At 36.0% G+C, this 22054-nt stretch overlaps 1 protein-coding gene across 4 annotated transcripts in view; it reads right to left on the bottom strand.

The window, feature by feature from the left end:
• The window catches only part of RB1CC1 (RB1 inducible coiled-coil 1), a 98867-nt gene that overhangs the window by 17111 nt on the left and 59702 nt on the right, over positions 1–22054 (bottom strand). For 3 of the 4 annotated variants that reach the window (XM_077876953.1, XM_077876955.1, XM_077876954.1), the window contains exons 9-18: positions 21247–21431; positions 20891–21077; positions 20726–20807; positions 20416–20477; positions 18989–19092; positions 18431–18557; positions 16441–18341; positions 4033–4198; positions 1198–1306; positions 857–1097 (exon numbers count right to left, since the gene is read on the bottom strand). In XM_077876953.1, the coding sequence (XP_077733079.1) occupies positions 857–1097; positions 1198–1306; positions 4033–4198; positions 16441–18341; positions 18431–18557; positions 18989–19092; positions 20416–20477; positions 20726–20807; positions 20891–21077; positions 21247–21431 (3164 nt within the window). The remainder of the gene's footprint in view (positions 1–856; positions 1098–1197; positions 1307–4032; positions 4199–16440; positions 18342–18430; positions 18558–18988; positions 19093–20415; positions 20478–20725; positions 20808–20890; positions 21078–21246; positions 21432–22054) is intronic. The other variant, XM_077876956.1, reaches the window with a different exon arrangement.

Genomic DNA, 22054 nt, shown 5'->3' with positions numbered 1-22054 from the left:
ATTCTAGTTTTAATCCATTTTCCATTCCTATACAATGGATCAAAGTCACATTTTCAAGCATCTACAAGTCAATAGCCAATTGCCTACGGTTAAACTGTGCTTCTTCTATATATGAAACTTTTTCTTAAACTTATAAAAACCTTTTGCTTGAATGGTTTATATATTTTTTCCCTTATAATTTTTCTTTAGGTGCTTTGCGTATGTAGAATTCAATTGGCTGCTTTTTCACCTAAGAGGTTTTGTTGTGGTTGGTTTTAAAATGTTTGGACTTATTTCTGTCATTTATGTTTTCTAATTACTATGGGCTATATAGGTTTGTGCCTTGACTTTTTAAATTACAGCTTATTTAACAGTCTTTTTCACATAGATTCTTAAAGCCTTATACCTTTCCAAGACTCAAATTAATCAGTTTCTCCTTTTAAACTAAGCGGAAAGCTGCATACATTTTTACTTTTCAAAAAATTCCTTTGCCTTCCCCCACCCAATACACAGTCATCCAAAGAAATATATTCATTACTATAATTATGCCTTTTCGTCTTAGGTAATGAACCTCAAAATTTAAACACTTCCTGTTAATAAGCATAGCTTGACACTACTGCAGTGGTCCTTCTCAGGGCAGCCTATGATGAGTTTGGTGCATAAAGTAGGAAATAGGCCAAAGTGACTCATTGACACACACAATCTACGATAGTTCTAAAATTCATAGCTTAAAGGAATTTAAAAGGGACAATTTTCAGATATATGGGCTGTGGACGACAACACATATTTCCTACCTTCAGAGCTTTTAGCTTGCAGAACTGCACTAGTGGTTTAAAAGCCTGCATTACTTAAAGCAGTTGAAGACATATGTACTTACTGTACAGACATCATACTTGTCTCCATTGCTGAATCCACTTTTCCTTCATCTTGTGTTTCCATCGCTGATCTCTCTGTTTCACCTGGGAGTTCAGGTGCACAAGCTCCATAAAGTTCTGGGGCTGCAGCTACGTATGCTGAAGGAACAAAACTGCTACTACGCAACTTACTGACTTCTTCTTCAAGTTTTTTCTTTTCCTCAAGCAAACGAGCTCGATCTTCAGAGAGTGACTCTATCAAATCTGAAGGACCCCCCCAAGTTGAAATAACATTACGAAACGTTTCATATAATTTTTTTAGATTTAAAAAAAACTTAAAAATACATTATGAAATATTACTAACCTTTATCTCGCTCTTGCTGTTGCATTGTACTTTTCAGCTTATCGCTAAGATCATTGATTATATTTTCTTTTCTCATTTTCTCTCTTGTTAAAACAGTGTTAAAATTGGTCTGGAACAAGAGAACGACAACTACTTAAATTGTCTGCATGTACACAGCAACTAGGGCTAAAGAAACTGGCAAATATTTTTACATGGCACACTTGTATGTGGAGAAGATAAAGTGCAAATGACAAATGATGTTCATTTTTTAATAAGAATGCTATACTGTTTTAAGTACAATGAAACTGTGTTATGATATGCTGGTTCCTATTTAAGATATGCTCCAATTTAATACTTTGGAAATGAATTCTATTTTTTCATCACGGTCTACATATTTATTGTCAAAGCACTAGCAGCTGATTTTACTTTTTTTTTTTTAGATTCTATTTATTTATTTATTTATTTATTCATGATAGGCACATAGAGAGAAAGGCAGAGACACAGGCAGAGGGAGAAGTAGGCTCCATGCAGGGAGCCCGACATGGGACTCGTTCCCGGGTCTACAGGATCACGCCCCGGGCTGAAGGTGGCACTAAACCTCTGAGCCACTCGGGGTGCCCCAGCAGCTGATTTTAAAATTGAGAGAAAGAAAGACAACAACCTAACAAGTGCTGTTTACGTTTTCTTTAATAACCTTCCCTCTCCTGGAATCTTCCTTTTGTATTTAGCTAAATCCTGATTAATATAATAATATTTTATAGAGATGACTTTATCACATCTTCTCTTTTCTGGACATTTACAAGAGCCACTGCACATCAGGTTAATATTAACTGACTTGTCCCTCTTCAATTTTTTTATAAAAACTTTCCTACTGTGAAGCTCATGTATCAAAGTGCCTGCACAGGGCAGCCCCGGTGGCGCAGCGGTTTGGCGCCGCCTGCAGCCTGGGGTGTGATCCTGGGGACCTGGGATCGAGTCCCACACTGGGCTCCCTGCATGGAGCCTGCTTCTCCCTCTGCCTCTCTGTCTCTATGAATAAATAAATAAAATCTTAAAAAAAAAAAAAAAACACAACAAAGTGCCTGCACAGATCATATAAGTCCATTTGGCAATTCTCAGTGCAGTTTCTTTTATAAAGATGACTGAATTGTGAACAAATTCATTTATAAGAGTTCCATTAAGATCTTCTTGAAACGTAAAGGCAATAGATGAATGGTAAGTGATCTAAACTGACTTCCCATAGGCCCAGTATTTCCAATTCCAAAATTAAGAATCTATGATCCTTCAATCAATGCATAATGCCAACAATGCTAAAAACAGAGACTTAATAGCAATATGGAATTTTTAGATCAAGATTAGTTAATTCATTAAAGATGGAGTTAAAAATCATCTCTAGGGGATCCCTGGGTGGCGCAGCGGTTTGGCGCCTGCCTTTGGCCCAGGGCGCGATCCTGGAGACCCGGGATCGAATCCCACATCAGGCTCCCGGTGCATGGAGCCTGTTTCTCCCTCTGCCTGTGTCTCTGCCAATCTCTCTCTCTCTCTCTCCCTCTCTCTGTGACTATCATAAATAAAATTAAAAAAAAAAAATCATCTCTAGTCAGAAATGAAGATGCCTCAAAAAAGAACATTTATGATGTCTTTTGTTAAGACATTTCTCTATATATTATGCATGTACAGAAGATTAATATTTATAACTGTGTTTCAGTTAATTCATCTCAAATATTTATAATAGCTTATTTCAGCCAATGAATTCATCCCCTACTTAATTTTGGAATCTAAAATTGCCCATGAGCTCACAAAGAGCACAGAGAGAAAGAAAGCGGGGAGTGAAAGATACATTTTATATAGAATGAATCATACAAAGGAAATGTACAACCTCAGATTTTTAAAAGCAGAGGCAGCATTAATGATCTCTTCATTGGTAATTCTTACTTAAAACTGGCAATTCCACCTCCCTGAACACTTAATTTCATTGGCTTCCATAAAGCCACGTTTTTCCTTTTTTGGTTACTCTTTCTCATTCCCCCTTTTCAGGCTCTTCTTCCTTTCCCCAGGCCTTAAAACGTAAAGTTTAAGTAAAATGTAAAGTTCCTTCAGGTTTTGAACTATATTTCTGTATTTTTCTTGAATACTACAAAGACATTAATGTAATCAAAGACATTAATGTAATGTGCTTGTTTCAGAAATGCATTCCTTAGGGTAAAAAAATCAGGTCACTATCTCCCTGGCCTGAGCTGTCACAGCAGACACCCACTGTCCCCACAGGTGCCCATGTCTGGCAGTTCTCCACTTTCTTCCCACCCCAGTGGGCAATGCTGATTACATAGAAATCCAACTGTGGATTCCTTTATTTGCTCTCCAACTGCTTGTCATCCAGATGCCTGAGGTGAAGCACTAGCTCTCAAACAAGGCAACCTAGTCCTTAGTGGTCTGGCTCTTGCTCCCCTCACAAGCTTGACCCTCTCACCATTCCTCAATATTATTAATAAGCGAATCAGCAAAATTCAGCAGTAGCCCACCATTATGTACCACTAGCCTGTCACATGATATAAATTAGAGAAAGTACAAGAAATTTGTACTGATCAGCATGTAATTTATAATACTAAAATTTGAGAGCTTGGGGGAAAAGTTCAAATATATGTGAAGCAGTAGAAGCACTTCACGTTATAAAAAACTAATCTGAATTGAAAATGCTTTTATCATGAAGATGTCTAATAAATAATATCAGGGTCAATGCAGGAAAAACACATCTATGATTTAAGCCACCGTTGCTACACAAAAAAATTATATTTGTTAATTTATGTTTATCTACTTTAATTCTAAAATAAATGAAACTAGGGTGAGGGAACATACCTGTTGTTCAGCAATCAGAGATGTTCGAACATTTTGCATTTCTTCATTCTTTCTTTTCTCTTGCTCTTCAAGTTGTTCTAAAAACTTTGCTTTTTCTTCCTGAAGCTTTTCTTGAAGTTCAGCAACTAGGCTTGAAGAATCTTCTCTGGTAGATTCAATGGCAAGACTTGAAAATTATATAGAGTATTAAAAATTTTTTGAAAATAACATGTAATCATAAGTATACCAAGTATCTTAATTAGTTCATATCAGAAAGGCTATGTATCTTCCTTAAACCTAACAGTAATTAATTGCTGTTAGAGATATTTCTATGTAAACCCCCCCCCACCTTTTATCTGCCAAGGAAAGGGAAGCAAGTAAAATGGAAAAGTTTAACAGAGATTAAATATAGATACAAACATGGTGAAAGACTATGATTATATTTGATAAATTCATAACTTGCTTCTGCCAGGAAGTGCAAATGTTTTCAATATAAAAACTCAATATGCCTCAAGAACTCAGCTTCAAATTTCAGTTCTGCTAATCTTAGAAACTAGCTAGCCCTAAGGGTTGCTGGCAAAGCACCAGAGATAAGAGGACAAGGCAAGGAGAAAAGGCACAAACATAAGTTAGTAAGTATTGTAATTTCTGACACAGAAGTTAATTTTATCTGCTTTCAACCTACTAATCTTTTACATTAAAAAAAGTTTGCTCATGAAGTAATTAATCCCACCAAAGGAGTTACAAGTGTTAAGCCACAGGAGAGAGGCTATCATGTTAGCAAATATTCCCAAGGTATTTTAGTGACTAAGTCAACTGATTGCTTTAAATGTACATTTACACAACTTTAAATCACACTTTAATGTTTTGGGAATCGGGAGACATATTGAAGTTTTTAAAATTAAATTTATTTTTAGAGAGAGAGAGAGAACAACAAAAAAAGAGTAGAGGGAAAAGCAGAGGGAGAGGGACAAGCAGACTCTGTGCTGAGGGCAGAGCCTGATGCGAGGCTGGATCCCAGGAGCCCGAGATCATGACCTGAGCTGAAATCAAAAGCCCGATGCTCAACCAAATGAGCCACTCATGTACCCTATGGGATCAAGAGGCATTTTATAATCAATGTGGATACTGAAATTGTTTATATTTATTGATATAATTTCATAATTCATAAAATTATCATACTATTATTACAGCAATTGATAATCATACAAAGAATTGTTAGCTGCGATTCATTCTTCCAAATTTATTAACAAAATCTATTAATTCATTTTCTCCTAAGGGATAGTTTTAAATGGCCACACATGAAATATGCAAGTTAGAGACATATTACCTCTATCAAAGTCTGAGACAGATTCTGAGTTTACAGAAAGGCTTCAATTGGGAAAAAACCTAATCTGTAATGCAGTGAAAGGATAAGGTAAGATTTGTTTTCAAGGTTTTTTTCTTTAGGGCTAGGAGAGGGGTATGGAAGGTAAAAATTACAGCATGGATGGAAACCCTGACAAGTTACATAAATTTTAGTGTTAGGAACTAGAATATAAATATGAACTCAACTAGTAACAATAAAGTGTTAGGGATTAAAATTGGTATAGGCAGGATTTATGTACTAGTTTTTCTTCAATACTGTTTGGCTAATATCTACCTTTGGCAATTATGAAACACACTTTGAATAATTATCCCTACAGTTATAGAACAGGTGAAGTGTTATAAGAAAAGCAAAAAGCCATGTTTCACACAGGTAAGCAAGGCTGACCATAGTGGTAAATGAAGTGAATGAAGTCAGACAAGCAGGGGGAAATCCAATCATGACCAGAAAACATTCTGGGTTTTATTAGAAGTACAATGTAAAGTCATTACAGAATTTTTTCTAGAGAGAATGACAAAGTATAAATTTAGGTTTGTAAAAGACTGTTCTGAGGATATTGGTAAGAATACTGGAACAGAGTAACAAAGAAGGGAGGGGCACCTGGATGGCTCAGTTGGTTAAGCATCTCCCTTTGGCTTATATCTTGACCCTGGGGTCCTGGGATGGAGCCCTGTCACTGTTCCCTGCTCAGTGGGGATCTGCTTCTCAATCTCCTCCCTGCTCTCTCTCAAATAAATAAAATCTTTAAAAAAAAAAAAAGAGTAGGAGGTTTCAGCATGAGAAAGGATGCTAAAAATCCTTTAAGAGTATGGTCTGACTGCATGTGCATGCACAAAGATGAGTGGTATTTATAATTTCTAAGTGTGTTGAAACTTTGGGTTGCCTGGTACACCCTGGGGAAGTGTTCCCTTTACCTCAAGGATCAGTGCTGTGCTAAGATGAGGCAGGTATGGGAGAAGATAGTTTTCAGCACACAAGAATGTAAAGACATCATTGCCTCTTTGTGAATACACAATCATTCCAAATACCCAGAATGAGCACATTAAATGATTAGGTATATGCTGATTCATAAGGTAAAAAGACTCTTGGTGCCAAAAGCAAATAAAAGAGAGCTTATGACACAAAGTTCAATAATCATACTGTGTTGGAGACGGGTTTCTTGGGGTTTTATATGCTGCTATGTCACATTGCTTGAGGCTCCTATCAGAAAAGGTTCCAGGGAACTGCTGGCCACATTATTCTGTTGTGCTTTAACATTACTGTACAACCTCAAATGGTTCTGTCATCAGGGGGAATTAACCCTAGCAATGAAATAGTAACAGCTAAAGTTTTATTTTTTATAGCACTACCGCCTCACTTTCTTTGGGGAGTAAGTAGATGTGTGTGTGCTGGGTGAGAGGGAAGACACGAGGAAAAGATTACAGTATCTCATAATTAAGAATATATTTGGTTTAGCAATACTGGCATAGAAATCTAAGGAATCTGGAGTGTGTGGGTAGCTCAGTGGGTTAAGTGTCTGCCTTCCACTCAGGTCATGATCCTAGGGTCCTGGGATCAAGTCCTGCATTGGGCTCCCTGATCAGAGGGGAGCCTGCTTTTCCCTTTCCCTCTGTCTGCTGCTTCCCTTGGTTGTGCGCATGCTCTTGTTAGATGAGTAAATAAAACCTTAAGAAATCTAAAAACACTTATCAATACAGTTTGCTACCCCAAACTAAACTTAAATAATCCTGTCTTATATTAATACCCTTAAAAAGGCCTGGAAATTAGAACTAAAGGAAGCGGATACATTTGTTATCAGCTGGAACACTTCCATACCCTTACACAGAACCTGAAATAAAGCATTTCTGGTTAATAGGTTACCCCACCATTAACAAATTAATGTATGCTAGCAAAAAGATTCTATTATACTCAACACTTCTAGGAACTAGAAAACTTGTGTTGAATACAAAGTAGATTGTCACAATCCTTGAACTATTTCCTATCATTTGGGTCTACCAAACAAATATTATCATGGAGTTTTTAAACTGTTTTTATGATGTTAAAAATAGATGAAAATTATAAAACTGAAGTGCTCCTCTTGTACTCATCCAAATCTACATCAACTCCCAGGAGGCATGGCAATCAACAGTGTTGTACATAGATTTGCAAACAACTCAACACACGTGCACATTCTCTACACTCATTTTCTTTGTACACAGGTGTATGAGAAAGCCTTTTTTCCCTGTTAAAAATAATGTATATTACTGATTTTAATTTTCCCCAGTTATATAGGAAAAAACATCTTATTTTAATTCTGTATTTCCATAATCCCAAGTAGATTGGAAAGCTATTCACATATTAGCTATTTGTATTTCTTCATCGATCTGGTTGTTCATATCTTCTGTTCATTTTTCTAATGAACAACTTGCCGCCTTTTTCTCATTGACTTGTGGGAGCTTTTTAACATTATGAATACAATTAATATCTTATATTTTGCTGATGCTTCTCCCATGCAGTTGGTTTCTTCATGCCATTTCTGGCATATGAACAAGCAAATAAGTGGTGGAAAGGAGGGAGGTGTGCTAGGCAGTGTCATCACCTCAGCATCATTTCTTCTTAAAGATTTCCTCATTCTTTTTCAAGCGTTTCTACTGCATGACAGAGAAACCTAGAACTACATTTGTCCAGGACGACCTTCCCAGTAAGTTCTGAGTTCAAATTTGTCAATGAAAGATACCCACACAAGATCTGGAATATTAAATGAGAGTTTGTCATTCTAAGAAGTGACTATGACCAGACATGTGGGCTACATGAGGGGTTTCCAAGTAAACTACCTGCAGTGGTATCACAGTAGACAACTGTGGAAGTCTCCAAGGAACTATAATAGTTTTCTGATTGGCCACTCACTTTTGGTGCTTCAGATAGCCTTGAACCTAGATTCCCAGGTTTTGTCAGCAACTCCCTTAACCACATCCCTCCCTTAGGTCTCCCCAAACTCACAGGAGTTCTAATATTAAACCCTTTAATCCTGGAATATTCAAAAGAGATTGTTTTCTAAACTCAATCCTAACAGATATGGTCTTTGGGGGAAAAAAAAAAAAAAACCAAAGATAGGAGTCCGGAATTGATTCTCTGATCCTCGATCTGAAGACACTGGCCTCACTGCCAGTACAAAATGGAACTCTGGGAGATTAGGGTTCCATGGCAGAACAGCTAATACCTATAGTTGTGTGGATCAGGTGACTAAAGGTGGCAAGGTTTTAGAGATGGCACAGCTGTCCCTACTATCCCAATAAGTCTTTTTTCCTCAGCAGCCACAGCCTCTTTTCCCTCATCTGAGAAGATTAGTGTCATCTTGCCTGAGGTCCCTATCTCAACAAGTAGATCTTTTCAACAAGCTGATCCTTCTCAAGTGGCTCCCTTACTATTTACTTACAGACTCATCTCTACTTTCAAATCCCCAGATCCCAGAGGAGCTGAAAATCAAACCAAGGAGGAATTACAACTGCAAAATTTTGCATTTATTTTGGTAGCAATATAGGAAATATATATGGGGATGGATCCAACAGGAGTTAGAAAAGGAAAGGCAAACATAATGGTAACTTGGGCCGATATTATCTGTATTGATACAATAATCAGAGACTCTAGATTGATTCAATGTTAACAGCTTGCTAAATTTATTGCTGGAAATTTGGACCTAACAGCCAACATCAAAAGAAAATAAAATGTCAAAATAAGATAAATGTCAAAATAAGATATTCTAGACCACAGGCAGGCAAACAATAGCCTGCAGGCCAGATCCAGCCTTTACCTGTTTGTACAGTTGAAGTTGTACTGCAACACAGCCATACCATTCATTTATATTGTCTCACTTCTCTCTTGCTAGTTGAGTAGCATGGCTAGAAACCATATCACCCACAAAGTCTTAAATATTTACAACGTGGCCCCTTCACACAAAGTTTGTCAACCGGTCTCTGTATCAAGGATTCTCAAATTGTGATCCACAGAACCTTGGGGGTGACTAGAACACTTTCAAGAGATCAGCAAAATCAAAACTATTTTCATAATAATACTAAGATGATATTTATCTTTTACACCTTGTTAACATTTGCACAGGTGATAAAATTGCTGACACCTTAACATAAAGATGATAGTGCCAAACTGTACTTTTGGGTTATTGTTTCCTTTACATCAAGGCACTCAGGTTTATTTTGGAATATACATGATGTATTAAGAATTATTACTATTGAATCCTGACCACTGAGTATGCACCTTTTTAGTATTCAGTGTTATGAGTACATATAAAGTAGTTCTGCCACTTATAGAAATATGTCTGTCTCACAGAAAAGTACTTGTACTTTTTTTGCTGTGTGAATTTGCTACTTTTTTCATGCTCTACTATTTCTATTTGAAAAATGACAATCTTTGGTTGTTTAGATTTGGATTTTCAATAGAACATTTTCTCAAAAATGACCAATGTGGGCTTATTACTTCAATGAACAACTAAGATCATTTATTACCAATGGCAAAATAGATTGTTTAAAAATAAATTAGAATTTTAGAAAACTTGAGGCACCTGGCTGGCTCAGTCAATAAAGTATGCAACTCTTGATCTTGGGGTCATGAGTTCAAGCCCTACAATGGGCACAAAAATTATTTAAAAACCAAAAAAAAAAAAAAAATAGAAAACTTTTACCTGCCACTATGAGCTTGAGAACTTTCTAGTACCTTAAGATCTTTCTTATAAAACTGGTAGGTGTGTGAACACATCCAATTTTTCTGTCAATAAAATATGTCAGTATTTATAAGATGTGCATAACTCAGTGAACCAGTTTTTCAAATGACTAATTCATTGTGCTATAAAAATCATGCATGGGTAAAATAACCACTTAAAGTGGAAGACAGTTCAATAATATTAGCATAAACAGCATGAAAAATCCATCTGACAGTTTCATATTCTATATTGAAACTAATGTTTAAGAAATTATCATTTGTTGGATTTTGAATTAGCGTCAAGGAAATATCCACAAGTATCTGAACATTATATGTAAGTGAAAGGTTGCATTTTTATCATAATCAAAAGATACTGCAATAGATTGGATGCAGAAGCAGATATGAGAATCCATTAAGCCACACATTAAAGAGATGTGCAAACATATAAAACGACACTCTTCTTTTCTTTTAGAAAATAGTTTTTTTAAAGAACACATTTACTGATCCTTGATCTTGAGGAAGGCATCCAAAGAATGATGGTGGTAGGCACAGTGGAAGTGGTTCATTATTTATATCTTGGGTGGATCCATAGAATATGCCTTTCACCAAGGCATTAAGAAAGTCAACTTCAAAAAACTCTGTAGTGGTGCTCTGCAGGACAGGGATAGCAGAGGGAGATGAAATCACTGAAATTCAATGAATTTAATGGAAATGACAGGATTCTGGAGTGGTAGAGGTCAATTAGTGGCACTTAACCAAAGACATGAGGTGGTATATTCAGGCAGCAGAGCCAGAGCAGTAATCATAAGGTCTGACCCAGAAAAATCTTTGGCACTGGCTGTCCACAAGGCTATGACAGAATGGGATGATAAAGGATGATTAAACTTTTTTTTTTTTTAGCTGTTTTTTAAAAACTCAGTATCTAGTGCTCAGAGAGCTGATTTAATTAATTAAAGAGAATCACCATCCCTTACCTAATCCCAAGATTTGAGTCAGTCACCAACTATAATGCCGAAGTTTTATAATGCTGTCTCCTTTATAGTCTTTGGCACAGAACCTATGCCTACTTTTCAGGCTGAGTGTGTATTCTGGGAAAGTAACCAATTTTGGGGGGACTAAAGAATACTGACTCTGAGGGGACTCTACTGCCACTGTGGTCCACCAGGAGATTACTGATAGCCATGTGATAAATGGAGTTTGGGTCCAGTGGGTCCCTTTACCAAAGACACACGATACATCCTTACATCTAGAATCTCTAGTGGAACAGACATAAAAGCAACTGTTGGAAACTCCTTGTTGGTTCCCTTCCTAAAACTACTATGATAAAGAAGTCAAGTAGAATCCCTAAAACAATCTCTCACTTCGTATAATTTCTATAACATTCTTAGTCAACTTAAGTATGTGTCCTGTAGAAAACATACAAAAACAAGCGATGGATTCTCATAAATTTAATCAGGTAGTGACTCCAAGAAAACTGTTATTTCACATATGACTTCTTTGCTGGAGGAATCAACAAGGCACTATTATTAGACATGGAACTAATGATTTAGTGATTTCTTCCCTCTTCATAGCTATAAGCATACACTAGGGGTTGAAAACTTTTTACAAAGGGGGGAAAAAAGAGTAAAATGTAAGTGAGATGATCTGCAATACCTACTTAATTCTTCCAAAAACAACCACAGGCAACAAATAGGTAAAGGAACAGGCATCTGTGTATTCAAATACAGCTGTATTTGAGTGGTAAGCAGATTCTCACCGGCCAGTTTGTCAACCCCTAGTCAACTACAAGCAGCAGTAAGATTTTACCTATGGCAACAGCAATACACTTCCAATGTCTTATCTCTGGATCATACCAGTTCTCCAGTCCTGTGTTAAAATCTAGTTGGCAGGGGATATTGATCTTCCTGCTATTCCTTAAGATATTAATACTAACCTGAGATAGGGGTGGGGAAAAACAGATATCATTCTAATCCAATACATTTATGGCATTTGTGCTCCTTAGGCTGAGTAAACAGGAAGCAGCAACTACCTGAGCTACCAAAGCAAGACACATGAGTGCCAGAGGATGAACAATAAAGTCCATGAATTCAGGACCTTGTCAGCACAGTGAAATTTCTAAGTATCCAATGGTCCAATCAATGAATGTCCCCTCTAAAGTGAAGGGACAAGCTGCTTGTAGGTGAGCATCTCTGAAGTTTGGAGGCAATATATATAGTACATTTGGGCATGCTGCTCTGACTCATTTATGAAATAACTCCCTGTTCTGTGTGGCTCTGCCCCTTGAGCTACACTTCCCTGAAGATGCTTCAAGTGTCTGTAGCACAAATGTATATTGTTTAGAACATCTGGCAAGTTTTGTAGGAGAACCACAGTTGAGACTCTTAGAAATCTGAAGTGTATAACTATTTTCCTATTGTAAAGTAGCCATGGCCTGCTATTGGGTATGTAGAGATTAAAAGACTAATCATGGTCCCCCAATTTAATTGTGTCTTGTGCTACTCATCATAAAGTGGGTACTAATACTGTCTAAGCCACTAAGCCATCAAGTTGGGTATAAAGAGCAACATTCCATCATAAGTTAAACGTGGCATACATTAGAGCCAACAAAATATGGCACAAGTACAAAAAGATCAAGATTCAGGTTCCCAAGGTACCTTCTACTGCTACATTGCCTCCTTTCTCTCCAACATGACTCTGATGAGTGGAAAAAACTGGTAGGCCTGGGTTCATATGATTCTGCAAAATATACTGACACTATTCAAAAGTATAGTTGAGGTATTAGAGACCCAGTGGAGAGTGGCTCTAAAGAACAGTAGTGAAGGGAAATCCTCCCAGCAGGAATATGTCAAGCAGTATACTTGAAGTTACTTAGGAGGAGAAATGGTCAGGGCAAAGATTTGCAGTGATTCATGGAGACTGGCCAGCCAAGGTGTTGGCTAGATAGTGAGGGGTGGAAGAAACTGGACTGAAACCTGGTAGGAATATTTCTGGAAATGAAATATGGATCAGCCTCCTGAAATGTGCAGGGTAGGTAAGAATAAGGACATGTAAATTCTCTGAGTATACTATGTCTGACTATGAAGAATCTCTTAATAATCAGATGGGCAATCTGATTATTCTGTGACTATTCAACCAGTCCTATTCAAAAGGCTGACTGTCCATACAGGCAGGAGGTGAGGTTACATATGGGCTCAGCAATATGGATTTCTATACATCTAGTAACAAGCAGTGAACTCGATACTGCTGTGCTTTTCTAGGAGACTCGCCAGCTACTGGATGGCAGGCTGATTACACTGGACCGCTTCTTCATAAAAAGGACAGTAATCTGTCTTCACAAGAATAGTCTATTATTCTCCATATACAATTACCTTCCCAAAAAAAAAAAAAAAAAAAAAAAAAACCTTCCATGCCCATATTATTTCTACAAGAACCATTCCTGAACATACAAAAAGGCTTATTCACTGTTACGATATTCTACTTGAACTGCTTCTGAACAAGGAATTTCATTGTGCAAAGATATGTAGCAACAGCCTCATGTCCATGAAGTCACTTATCTTACCTAGTATGCCAATCCTTAAAGCAGCTGGTTTGATACAACTGTGGATCAATGTATTAATAACTCATTACAGTACCAGATGGGTGACTTTTTTTTTTTTTAAAGTAGGTTACAGGCCCAATGTGGGGCTTGAACTCATGACCCTGGGATCAAGACCTGAGCTGAGATCAAGAGTTGGATACTTAACCGACTGAGCCACTCAGGCACCTTGTAATTCTGAATGGCTAATGTAAAGAATACAGTACATGCCCTGAGCCAGACACTACTTTGTGAAACTAATTCCTCCACAGTTACAATATACAGGTTGGAGAACCAAGGATAAAAATTGGAATAACATACATCTTAACTAACTACACTAACTACAATCTAAATAAAAATTTGAAAAAGAAAAAAAATTGGAGTAACTATTATTTCAATGAGCCAAGAGTGAAAATTTTGCTTCCTGTCCCTACAACTTTGGACTTCGCCAGTTTAGTTCCCCCCAAAAGAATTCCTTTGCCAAGAGACACAACCAGGGTCCCATTCAACTGGAAGCTTAAACTATCACAGATACCTAGGGTTCATCACAGCACTAAATCAACACACCAAGAAGGAAACTGCAGTATGTACTGATACAACTTAACTGTCAGTGGAAAACAGTTCCTACACTGTAACACAGAGGAATATGCCTAGAAGTCAGAAGCTTTTCTCGGCTGAGAAAACTCTTAGAACTGCCATGTCCACTGATAAACAGTCAAATGAGAAACCACAGCAACTATATTATAGGAGGAATCATTAATGGCAGTTTCTTCAGGTCAAGTAAAATCAGGTGAGGTAATGTCTAAGAAAAAACAAAACAAAACAAACAGAAGGAAGCTGTAAATATCAACCAGAGGTACAAGACTGGTTATAGAAATAGAGACTACCAAATTAAGCCTATATATATGGATGAATTTTTTATCTTTATCCCCCTCTCTCAGTATCCTACTATGTAATAAGTGTTGTGACAATTGTAGTTAACCTTATATTTCAATACTTAACCTGCAGACTACCAAAGAGAGATTGAGTCTGTGCAGAAAGATAAATGAACAGGATGGCTACAATGACTTAAGTTTGAATCTCACCTTTTGAAGAAGGTGAGACTATCTGAGGTGATATGAAAGACATAAGTTGAATCATGTCCAACAAAAACATGACATTCTAAGTGTCTCCATCTGGAAGTTCAATATGGGTAAAAGAGACACGAAGGATTCCTGAGCTGCAAATGTATATATAGTGCTAGACTATCATCATGCAGCCATTGCTCTCACCCCTCTTCTAGAATCTCATCTGCACTGTATTGCAGAGATGCGTTATTTCCCAAAATCCCTTCTAATTCCAAGTTTGCCAATAAAAAGAACATGCACAAATCGGGAAACAGAAAAGCAGTTCAGGCTTACTCTCCAAAGGTATATGCAAACAGATGAAATTTCACAGGAGTTTCCTGTCAAGTAACTGAGAACTACCCATTTTGTGTTGTGGAATGAGCCACATTACTGGAGCTTTGAAGAGACTCTTGATTGCTACAGCAGCTTTCCAGTGAAAAACGAATAACTGTCAGCTTTGGTGGGTACTTCAGCATCTCTTTTCCTGATATTTCACCCAGAGCTTTCCTGGTTTTCAGCAGTCATTCCCTTGACCTGTTCTGTAAACATTCGTGCAGGCCCTAATTTCTGTATTAAATCCTCCAAGCCCCCCAGAATACATAGAGTTCCTATTTTTAAAACAGAAGGGGCGGTTTAATCAAATACCAATATATGAATATTACACAGCAGAGAGTCTACCACAAGAGACTACAGAAGCAGTAAGGCAAGAAACAGGTTAAAATATATAAGGTATACAAACCTATAAATATAGTCACTCAGAAAAATTAATGATACAACTAATTGATAATGTTCTAGAAATTGTTCGTTAGGTCATAAAACCCTCAGTGAAATTTAAAAAAAGCAGAAATACTGATCAAAAAGTAGTAACATCAGGGGATCCCTGGGTGGCTCAGCGGTTTAGCACCTGCCTTTGGCCCAGGGCATGATCCTGGAGTCCTAGGATCAAGTCCTGCATCAGGCTCCCTGCATGGAGCCTGCTTCTCCCTCTGCCTGTATCTCTGTCTCTCTCTCTCTCTCTGTCTCTCATAAACAAATAAAATCTTAAAAAAAAAAAAAAGGTAGTAATATCAGTCACAATATTAAACATGCAAAAAAAAAAAAAAACCCACAAAAAACCCGCGACTGTATAAAAACCTGGATCTTTTGAATAACACAGGGAATAACTGAAATTGTAGTATCAAGGAAGTAATAGTGCTGAAACATTTAGCCCCAATTTAGAATTCAGTCTTTACTAAGTAAGCAAGCACTGCTCAGATGAAACTGTTACCTTTCATACATACAATTTAAAAAGAATGTTTCAACAAAAGAAATTAGGAAAAAAGACTTCAAATAAACCAAAAGAAGGAAATTAATGAATTAAAAAGGAAGCCCTTGAAAACATCTGAAATTTTCAAAAAAATCTGTTTCTCTGGAAATCCATGATACTCATCCATTTTGAAAAGCCACTAATAAGCTTATGCAGTCTGTTACTTTTTTAAATGTTTGAAAGAAATGCTAACTATAAAGTAAAAGGTTAAAGTAAAAGGTTTTACTTTATAAAAATATCTCAATTACTATATTGGCCTAAGATAAGTAAATCAAGGTACTGTGATTACATATACAATTAAAACATGAATCACCAAAAAATAAAAAAATAAAATTTGAATCACCAGTATTTTAATTTTATAATTACAGACTACAGTAATTCTTACCTTTTTGCTATTTGATCCTCAAGATGTTTAACTTTCTCTAATAACTCTTTCTCAACAGCTTCTTTCTCCAATTTAAACTCTTTTAAGGCAGTCTGAATAGCTTCTTCTTTTTCACAATTAAGCTTCTGAATTAACTGTTCTCTGTCTTGCTCCTTGCTCATGACAAACTTCTCTTTGTCCTTCTCAAGTTTCTGGATAATAGCTTCATACTTCTCTTCCTGTTGGGTGAGTTTTTCATCTTTTTGTTTTTCAAGAGCACTCAATTCTGCATCCAATTTACTCTGCAGTTCAACTATTTCTTCTTTCAGGTTTTTTTCTATTTCAAATGCTTGCTGATGCAATGATGTTACTTTGTTTAATTCAGCTTTAAGCATATCAGATTCTTCTTCATGTCTACTAATTAACTCTGAAATGCACTGATCTTTTTCAATTGTCATTAAAGTTCTTAGCTCTGCCAAGCCCACCTGATAGTTTTCATTATTATCCTGAATCTTTTGGTTTAGTTTACTTATCTCTGTTCTCAAATTTTCTGTCTCTTGTTCAAGGAGAGATTTTAGGGTCTCCTTCTGCTGGGCTCTGCTTTCTTCTAGCAAAATTTTGATTTCATCAGTTTCTGCTTCCTTCAATGCAAGTTCAACCTCTAACTTACATCTCATGTCTGACAAATCAGAAACTTTGATTTTTAATTCCTGTAGCTGTTGTTCTTTCTCCTGGATAACTGTGGCATGAGACTCTTGTATCTGGTCAATTCTTTGTTGATTTTCCTTTTTTAATTTCTCCAAAGACACTCTGTGGTCTGTCATAACTTTCTCAAACTCCTGTGTGTGCCTAAACTGCAGAGTGTCCTCTAACTCCTTTAGATGACTTTGCTCTAAGCACTGAAGTTCTGTCCGCAACAACTGCATCTTCTCATCATTTTCAACATGGAGCTTCTTTAAGTCTTCTAATACTATCTCTCGTGACTGTTTCAGTTCATTAATTTCACAATTTTGAGTGTGCATTATATTTTCCATTTCTAACAACTTCTGATCCTTTTCATTTTGCAAGCAGATGACAGCTTCTTTTTCATGTTTAACCAAAGCAAATTCATTATCTTTATTTTGTAAAACCTCCTCAAGGCATACCAAATCTCCTTTCAGCTTTTTAATTTTGTTTTCATTTTCTTCACTCTCCTTTATTAGTGCATCAAGCTTGCCTTCATATTCACTTTTTAAAGACTGCAGTTCTTTTTGATGTTTTTCACTTAGTGTTATTTCCAGAGAATATTTTACTTTCTCAATAATGTTTCTTATTTCTAATGCTGTACATTTTAAAGAATTTGAGAAGTCACACTGTTCTTTTTGTACAAATGTTCTGAAGTGGCAGAGGTCTTCCTTGATGGTTTGTATACTGAAATTCGAGTCTTGGGCAACAACTCGACATCTTTCCAATTGGACATTTAGAGAAGTATGATCTCCTAAATCCTCTTTACCACATATATTTGTATCCTGCATCCGTCTACTGTCTATTGCATTGATAACTGATGAATAAAGTGATTCCACCATCATTTCTGGACTCTGTGGATCACTTATAGGATTAGGAGATGATAAATTTTCTTCTATTACAAACTCATTTACAGCAGACATAAAATCTGATTCAGGACTTTCTGCTAATGAATCCAAGTCTAATGAAACTTGGTGAATAGTCTGTTCTATGTTTGGATGGGGGATAGTTTCAAAATCAAATGTATGTGCATCAATGCTATCTGGAGATAATTCTTCTAAGGGACACACTGCAGGACATAAGGGATCCTGAACAGTAAGTGGAGGAGGAGTTCTCGGTGAGGTAGTAGTTGCGATTCCTGTTGTACTTTCTATCCTTGGTGAGGAAGCCGACTGTGGGGATGTCTGACTTATGGATGCCTGAAAAAGAGAGGGACAGGCTTACAGAGCTGCAGCAACATAAACATTTTATACTAATGAAGCAAATCACTTGAAAGAACTTAATTTGCCTTTTGTTCACTCAGTAGATCTGTAATGGTCTGTGACATTTCATCCAAACTTTGTGCTGCTTTTACCAAATTATGTAGAGCGAGTACATGCTGGTGAAGAGGTTCAAAGTCACAAAGTAAGGGAACCCTGAAACAGAATACAATCAAATTAGATTTGTGATTTCGTAATGAAAAGATGGATACCTACAACCAAATATTTCAATCTATGTGAAAAATAACTATGGTAATATCTGCTTTCAATCAATACCAGAAATAGCTTAAGAGGTCTAGATATAATCATTAAAGTGATAAATTAGCAATCTCCCACAGTTACGTGTCAGAGTAATTACTTGAAAAAAATCAGTTACATGTAAGCAATTAATTTCCTTTTACTTTATCTTCATTTTCTGATTATTTGCATATTCCCCAGAAACTTCCTAAAGCAGTATAGGAAAGCCAGCCTATTCTAAAATATTTCTATATTCTGGCATCTCCTAAGACTATCAGTGCTTCTTTCCACAGCTCCAAAACAAAACATTTTAGGGTGGTAACTAAGTTAAAAATACTAGTAACATTTACCTGAGGAATGGTTGAACTTCTGAAGGACAAAATGATTGCAGAAACTGTAAATCTTTTAATGAAATATCTGGAAGTTCACAGTCAAACTTTCGAGGCTTCTGAGTCTATACAAAAAAACCAAACAAACAAACAAACAAAAAACCCAAAAAACGTACAGGACAAATTTATAAAGGCTTTTTTACTATAATTAATTTCAATATAAGAAAGAAGCAAAAATGCTATAAATTATCTACTGACATTTAAGAAATAGAATAAAATAAAAATGAACTATTCAAAAACTAACACATATACTATATTACTGAGTCTTAAATAATGGGGAACCATAGCTGTTGGTGATCAACTGATGTGACTGTTCCTCCTTTTCTCATCAGGTTTTTAAAAATGAGATGGCATCCTATCAACATTAAAGGAACCCAATTGTTTCACCAGCACATAGACTATTCCCAAATTTTTCCTTAACTTGTGACATGACCATGAAGATCTCTCTAGCCTTGGCCCTACGTCTATTCCTATCAATTAACTAACATGCGTTGTTGTTTTAAAATGGTAAAAAGGTGTTTCCTAGGTAACATTTCCTTCTTTGCCTTTCCCTTGACCTTTCCATTATATTTCCAAAAATACCTTAGTCAATTTCAGCTTCTTAAAAAGAAATGATCTGGTAAGTCCTACCATTTCTTTATAATACTGTCAAGAAATACAAATTTTAAAGTAACTCTGTTTCAATCATTACCTAAGTAGATTTAGATATCAAGATGCTCTTCATTAAACAGGGGTCCTAAAGAAATGAGTGCAGGAAACCCTATTACATTAAAAAATACATACATTTAAAGCTCTAAGAAATCCTGCAGTAAAGAAACATGTTATCTAAGTAATGCATCTGAAGAGAAAACAAAAAAACCTAAAGCACTTCCCAAACTTCTATGACCTGCAGAATCATTGGTTTCTCATGAAATAAAATGAATGGTCCCCAGTAATTCTGGTTTAAAAACACAAACTTACTTTTCACAGTTTCAATGAAGGCCACCTGAAGAATCACCCTATTCTGATTCGTAAACAAAGGATTAAAACAAGAGTAAAGAGAATAAAAAGGGGGAGAGGACAGAAGGAAAAGAAAGGACAGGGTGGAAGAGAGAAAGAAGGAGGGGAAAGATAAAGGGAATGAGAAGACGGCGAGAGACAAACACAAAATAATAAGAAAATCTCCTACCAATTAACAGCTTAACAGTGTAGTGTGGCTTATCCTCCTATGTTATGAAAACTCTTGATCAAAAAATATGAATATATTTTCAAGTTTCATGACAACTGACTTTTAAAACCATTTTTATGTTGATAAAAGAACATTCTATGTTTCTAAAAATATCACTATTTCTCAAATAAAGGTTTGAAAACATACAAAATTCAGTCATGGTTAGAAAATAAATACGTACACAAAAGGATGGGGGCCAGGAGTCCAATCCCCTAAACAGACGATTTCTTAAAAAGGACTTCCCTGTGTAAAGAAATTAGCAATATGGTTATTTTATATTGTATTTCAGGGGAAAAAACTCTGGTTTTTGAAAAACAAATGAACAATTCTTCATATTTAAATTTTAACAATGGACTCAACTCTACAGACCTTAAAAGGAATGTTTCTCCAGATTTCAATGGTAACTAATATCACATACATGCTACATAACATACTCATATCTACAAAAACATTTTTCATTAAAAATAAATTTATTAGTGCATAACACTTACTAAATAATTTCCCAAAGGATTCCCTTTTTGACTTTTCAGCTTCATATAATCGCTTTCCATCTTTGACTAAAGCACCAGCCCACTAAGAGGAGGAAAGTTTATGTTAATATCACACACCAATTCATAAAGCTCATACACAATGAAAATAGAATTTAATTTCCATACCTCCCTGTAGTGTTTTATGAACATCTTTCTCCTTACAACCTCAACAACAGCTAAGCAGTACATCTGAGGAACTGTACTAAGAGCTTCAACAATTTTGACTCTTTCTAACAGTTCTATCACAAGGCGGAGCAAAGCTTGTAATTTCTCTCCATCTTGATCAGCATGAAGCATTACAAAGCAACACCACCTATAGGATGGAATTGAGACACACAAACTCTATAAAAATGATCTAATCCCAAATTAATCAACCTATCAAGTATTTCAATATAATGATAAGGGAAAATTACTCCACTGCTTGGCAGTAACTAAAAAACCACTTCTAAACATCCAAAATTAAATGTTAGAGAAACACTTACTTCAGTCTGACATGTAGGTTATTAGCTAGTTCTTGTTTGGCAGTGGTACACTTCTGTTTAATATCCAACAGTTTTCTATGATTTTGCAACATAATCATCAACTGATTTGCATGACTCAGGCACAAATCAGGTAATACAGATGCATCCTTCAAGTTTTCAGCTCTCATCTGATTAGCTAAAAATCCCTTTGAGAGAAAATATTTTAAAGAACATTAACTTTCATGAAAGATATCAACATTCATTTAAGAGAAAACCTTTGTTATATGAACTGTTCTAACTTTTAAACAAGATTTTAAAATCTACTATCTTGAATGTAGATATGTTCATTAAAAACGATTGTCTTTAAGAAGTCTCTGCTCATCTAATTATTACATTTTCATGCAAGGAGGGAAAAAAAAGAAACCCACTGGGAAGATAAAGTAATTTATCCAAGGACATACTTTAAAAGTCAAATTAGAACTAGAACCTCTGTATCAAGGCTCCTACTATACCATGGGTCAGTCAGAGCATGACATTAAGTAAAACATGGTCACTGATTTTAAGCCATGAAATAACGGACTTAATCTAACCAATGATATTCAATAGTACTTTGTACAATTCTCCAAATGAGTAAGTCATTCCTCTCTCCAATATTTCTGAACTATATTTTGTTCCACTCTATATGTATATGTATGTGTATACATATTTATATCATTCCTCTCTCCAGTATTTCTGAACTATATTTTGTTCCACTATATATATGTATGTATACACATACACACATACACATACATGTATATATACATGCTCATGTTTTTATATATGTGTA

The sequence above is a fragment of the Canis aureus genome, chromosome 28, assembly GCF_053574225.1.
Source record: "Canis aureus isolate CA01 chromosome 28, VMU_Caureus_v.1.0, whole genome shotgun sequence".
Classification (NCBI taxonomy): Eukaryota; Metazoa; Chordata; class Mammalia; order Carnivora; family Canidae; genus Canis; species Canis aureus.
This window is presented reverse-complemented; position numbering and strand designations above follow the sequence as displayed.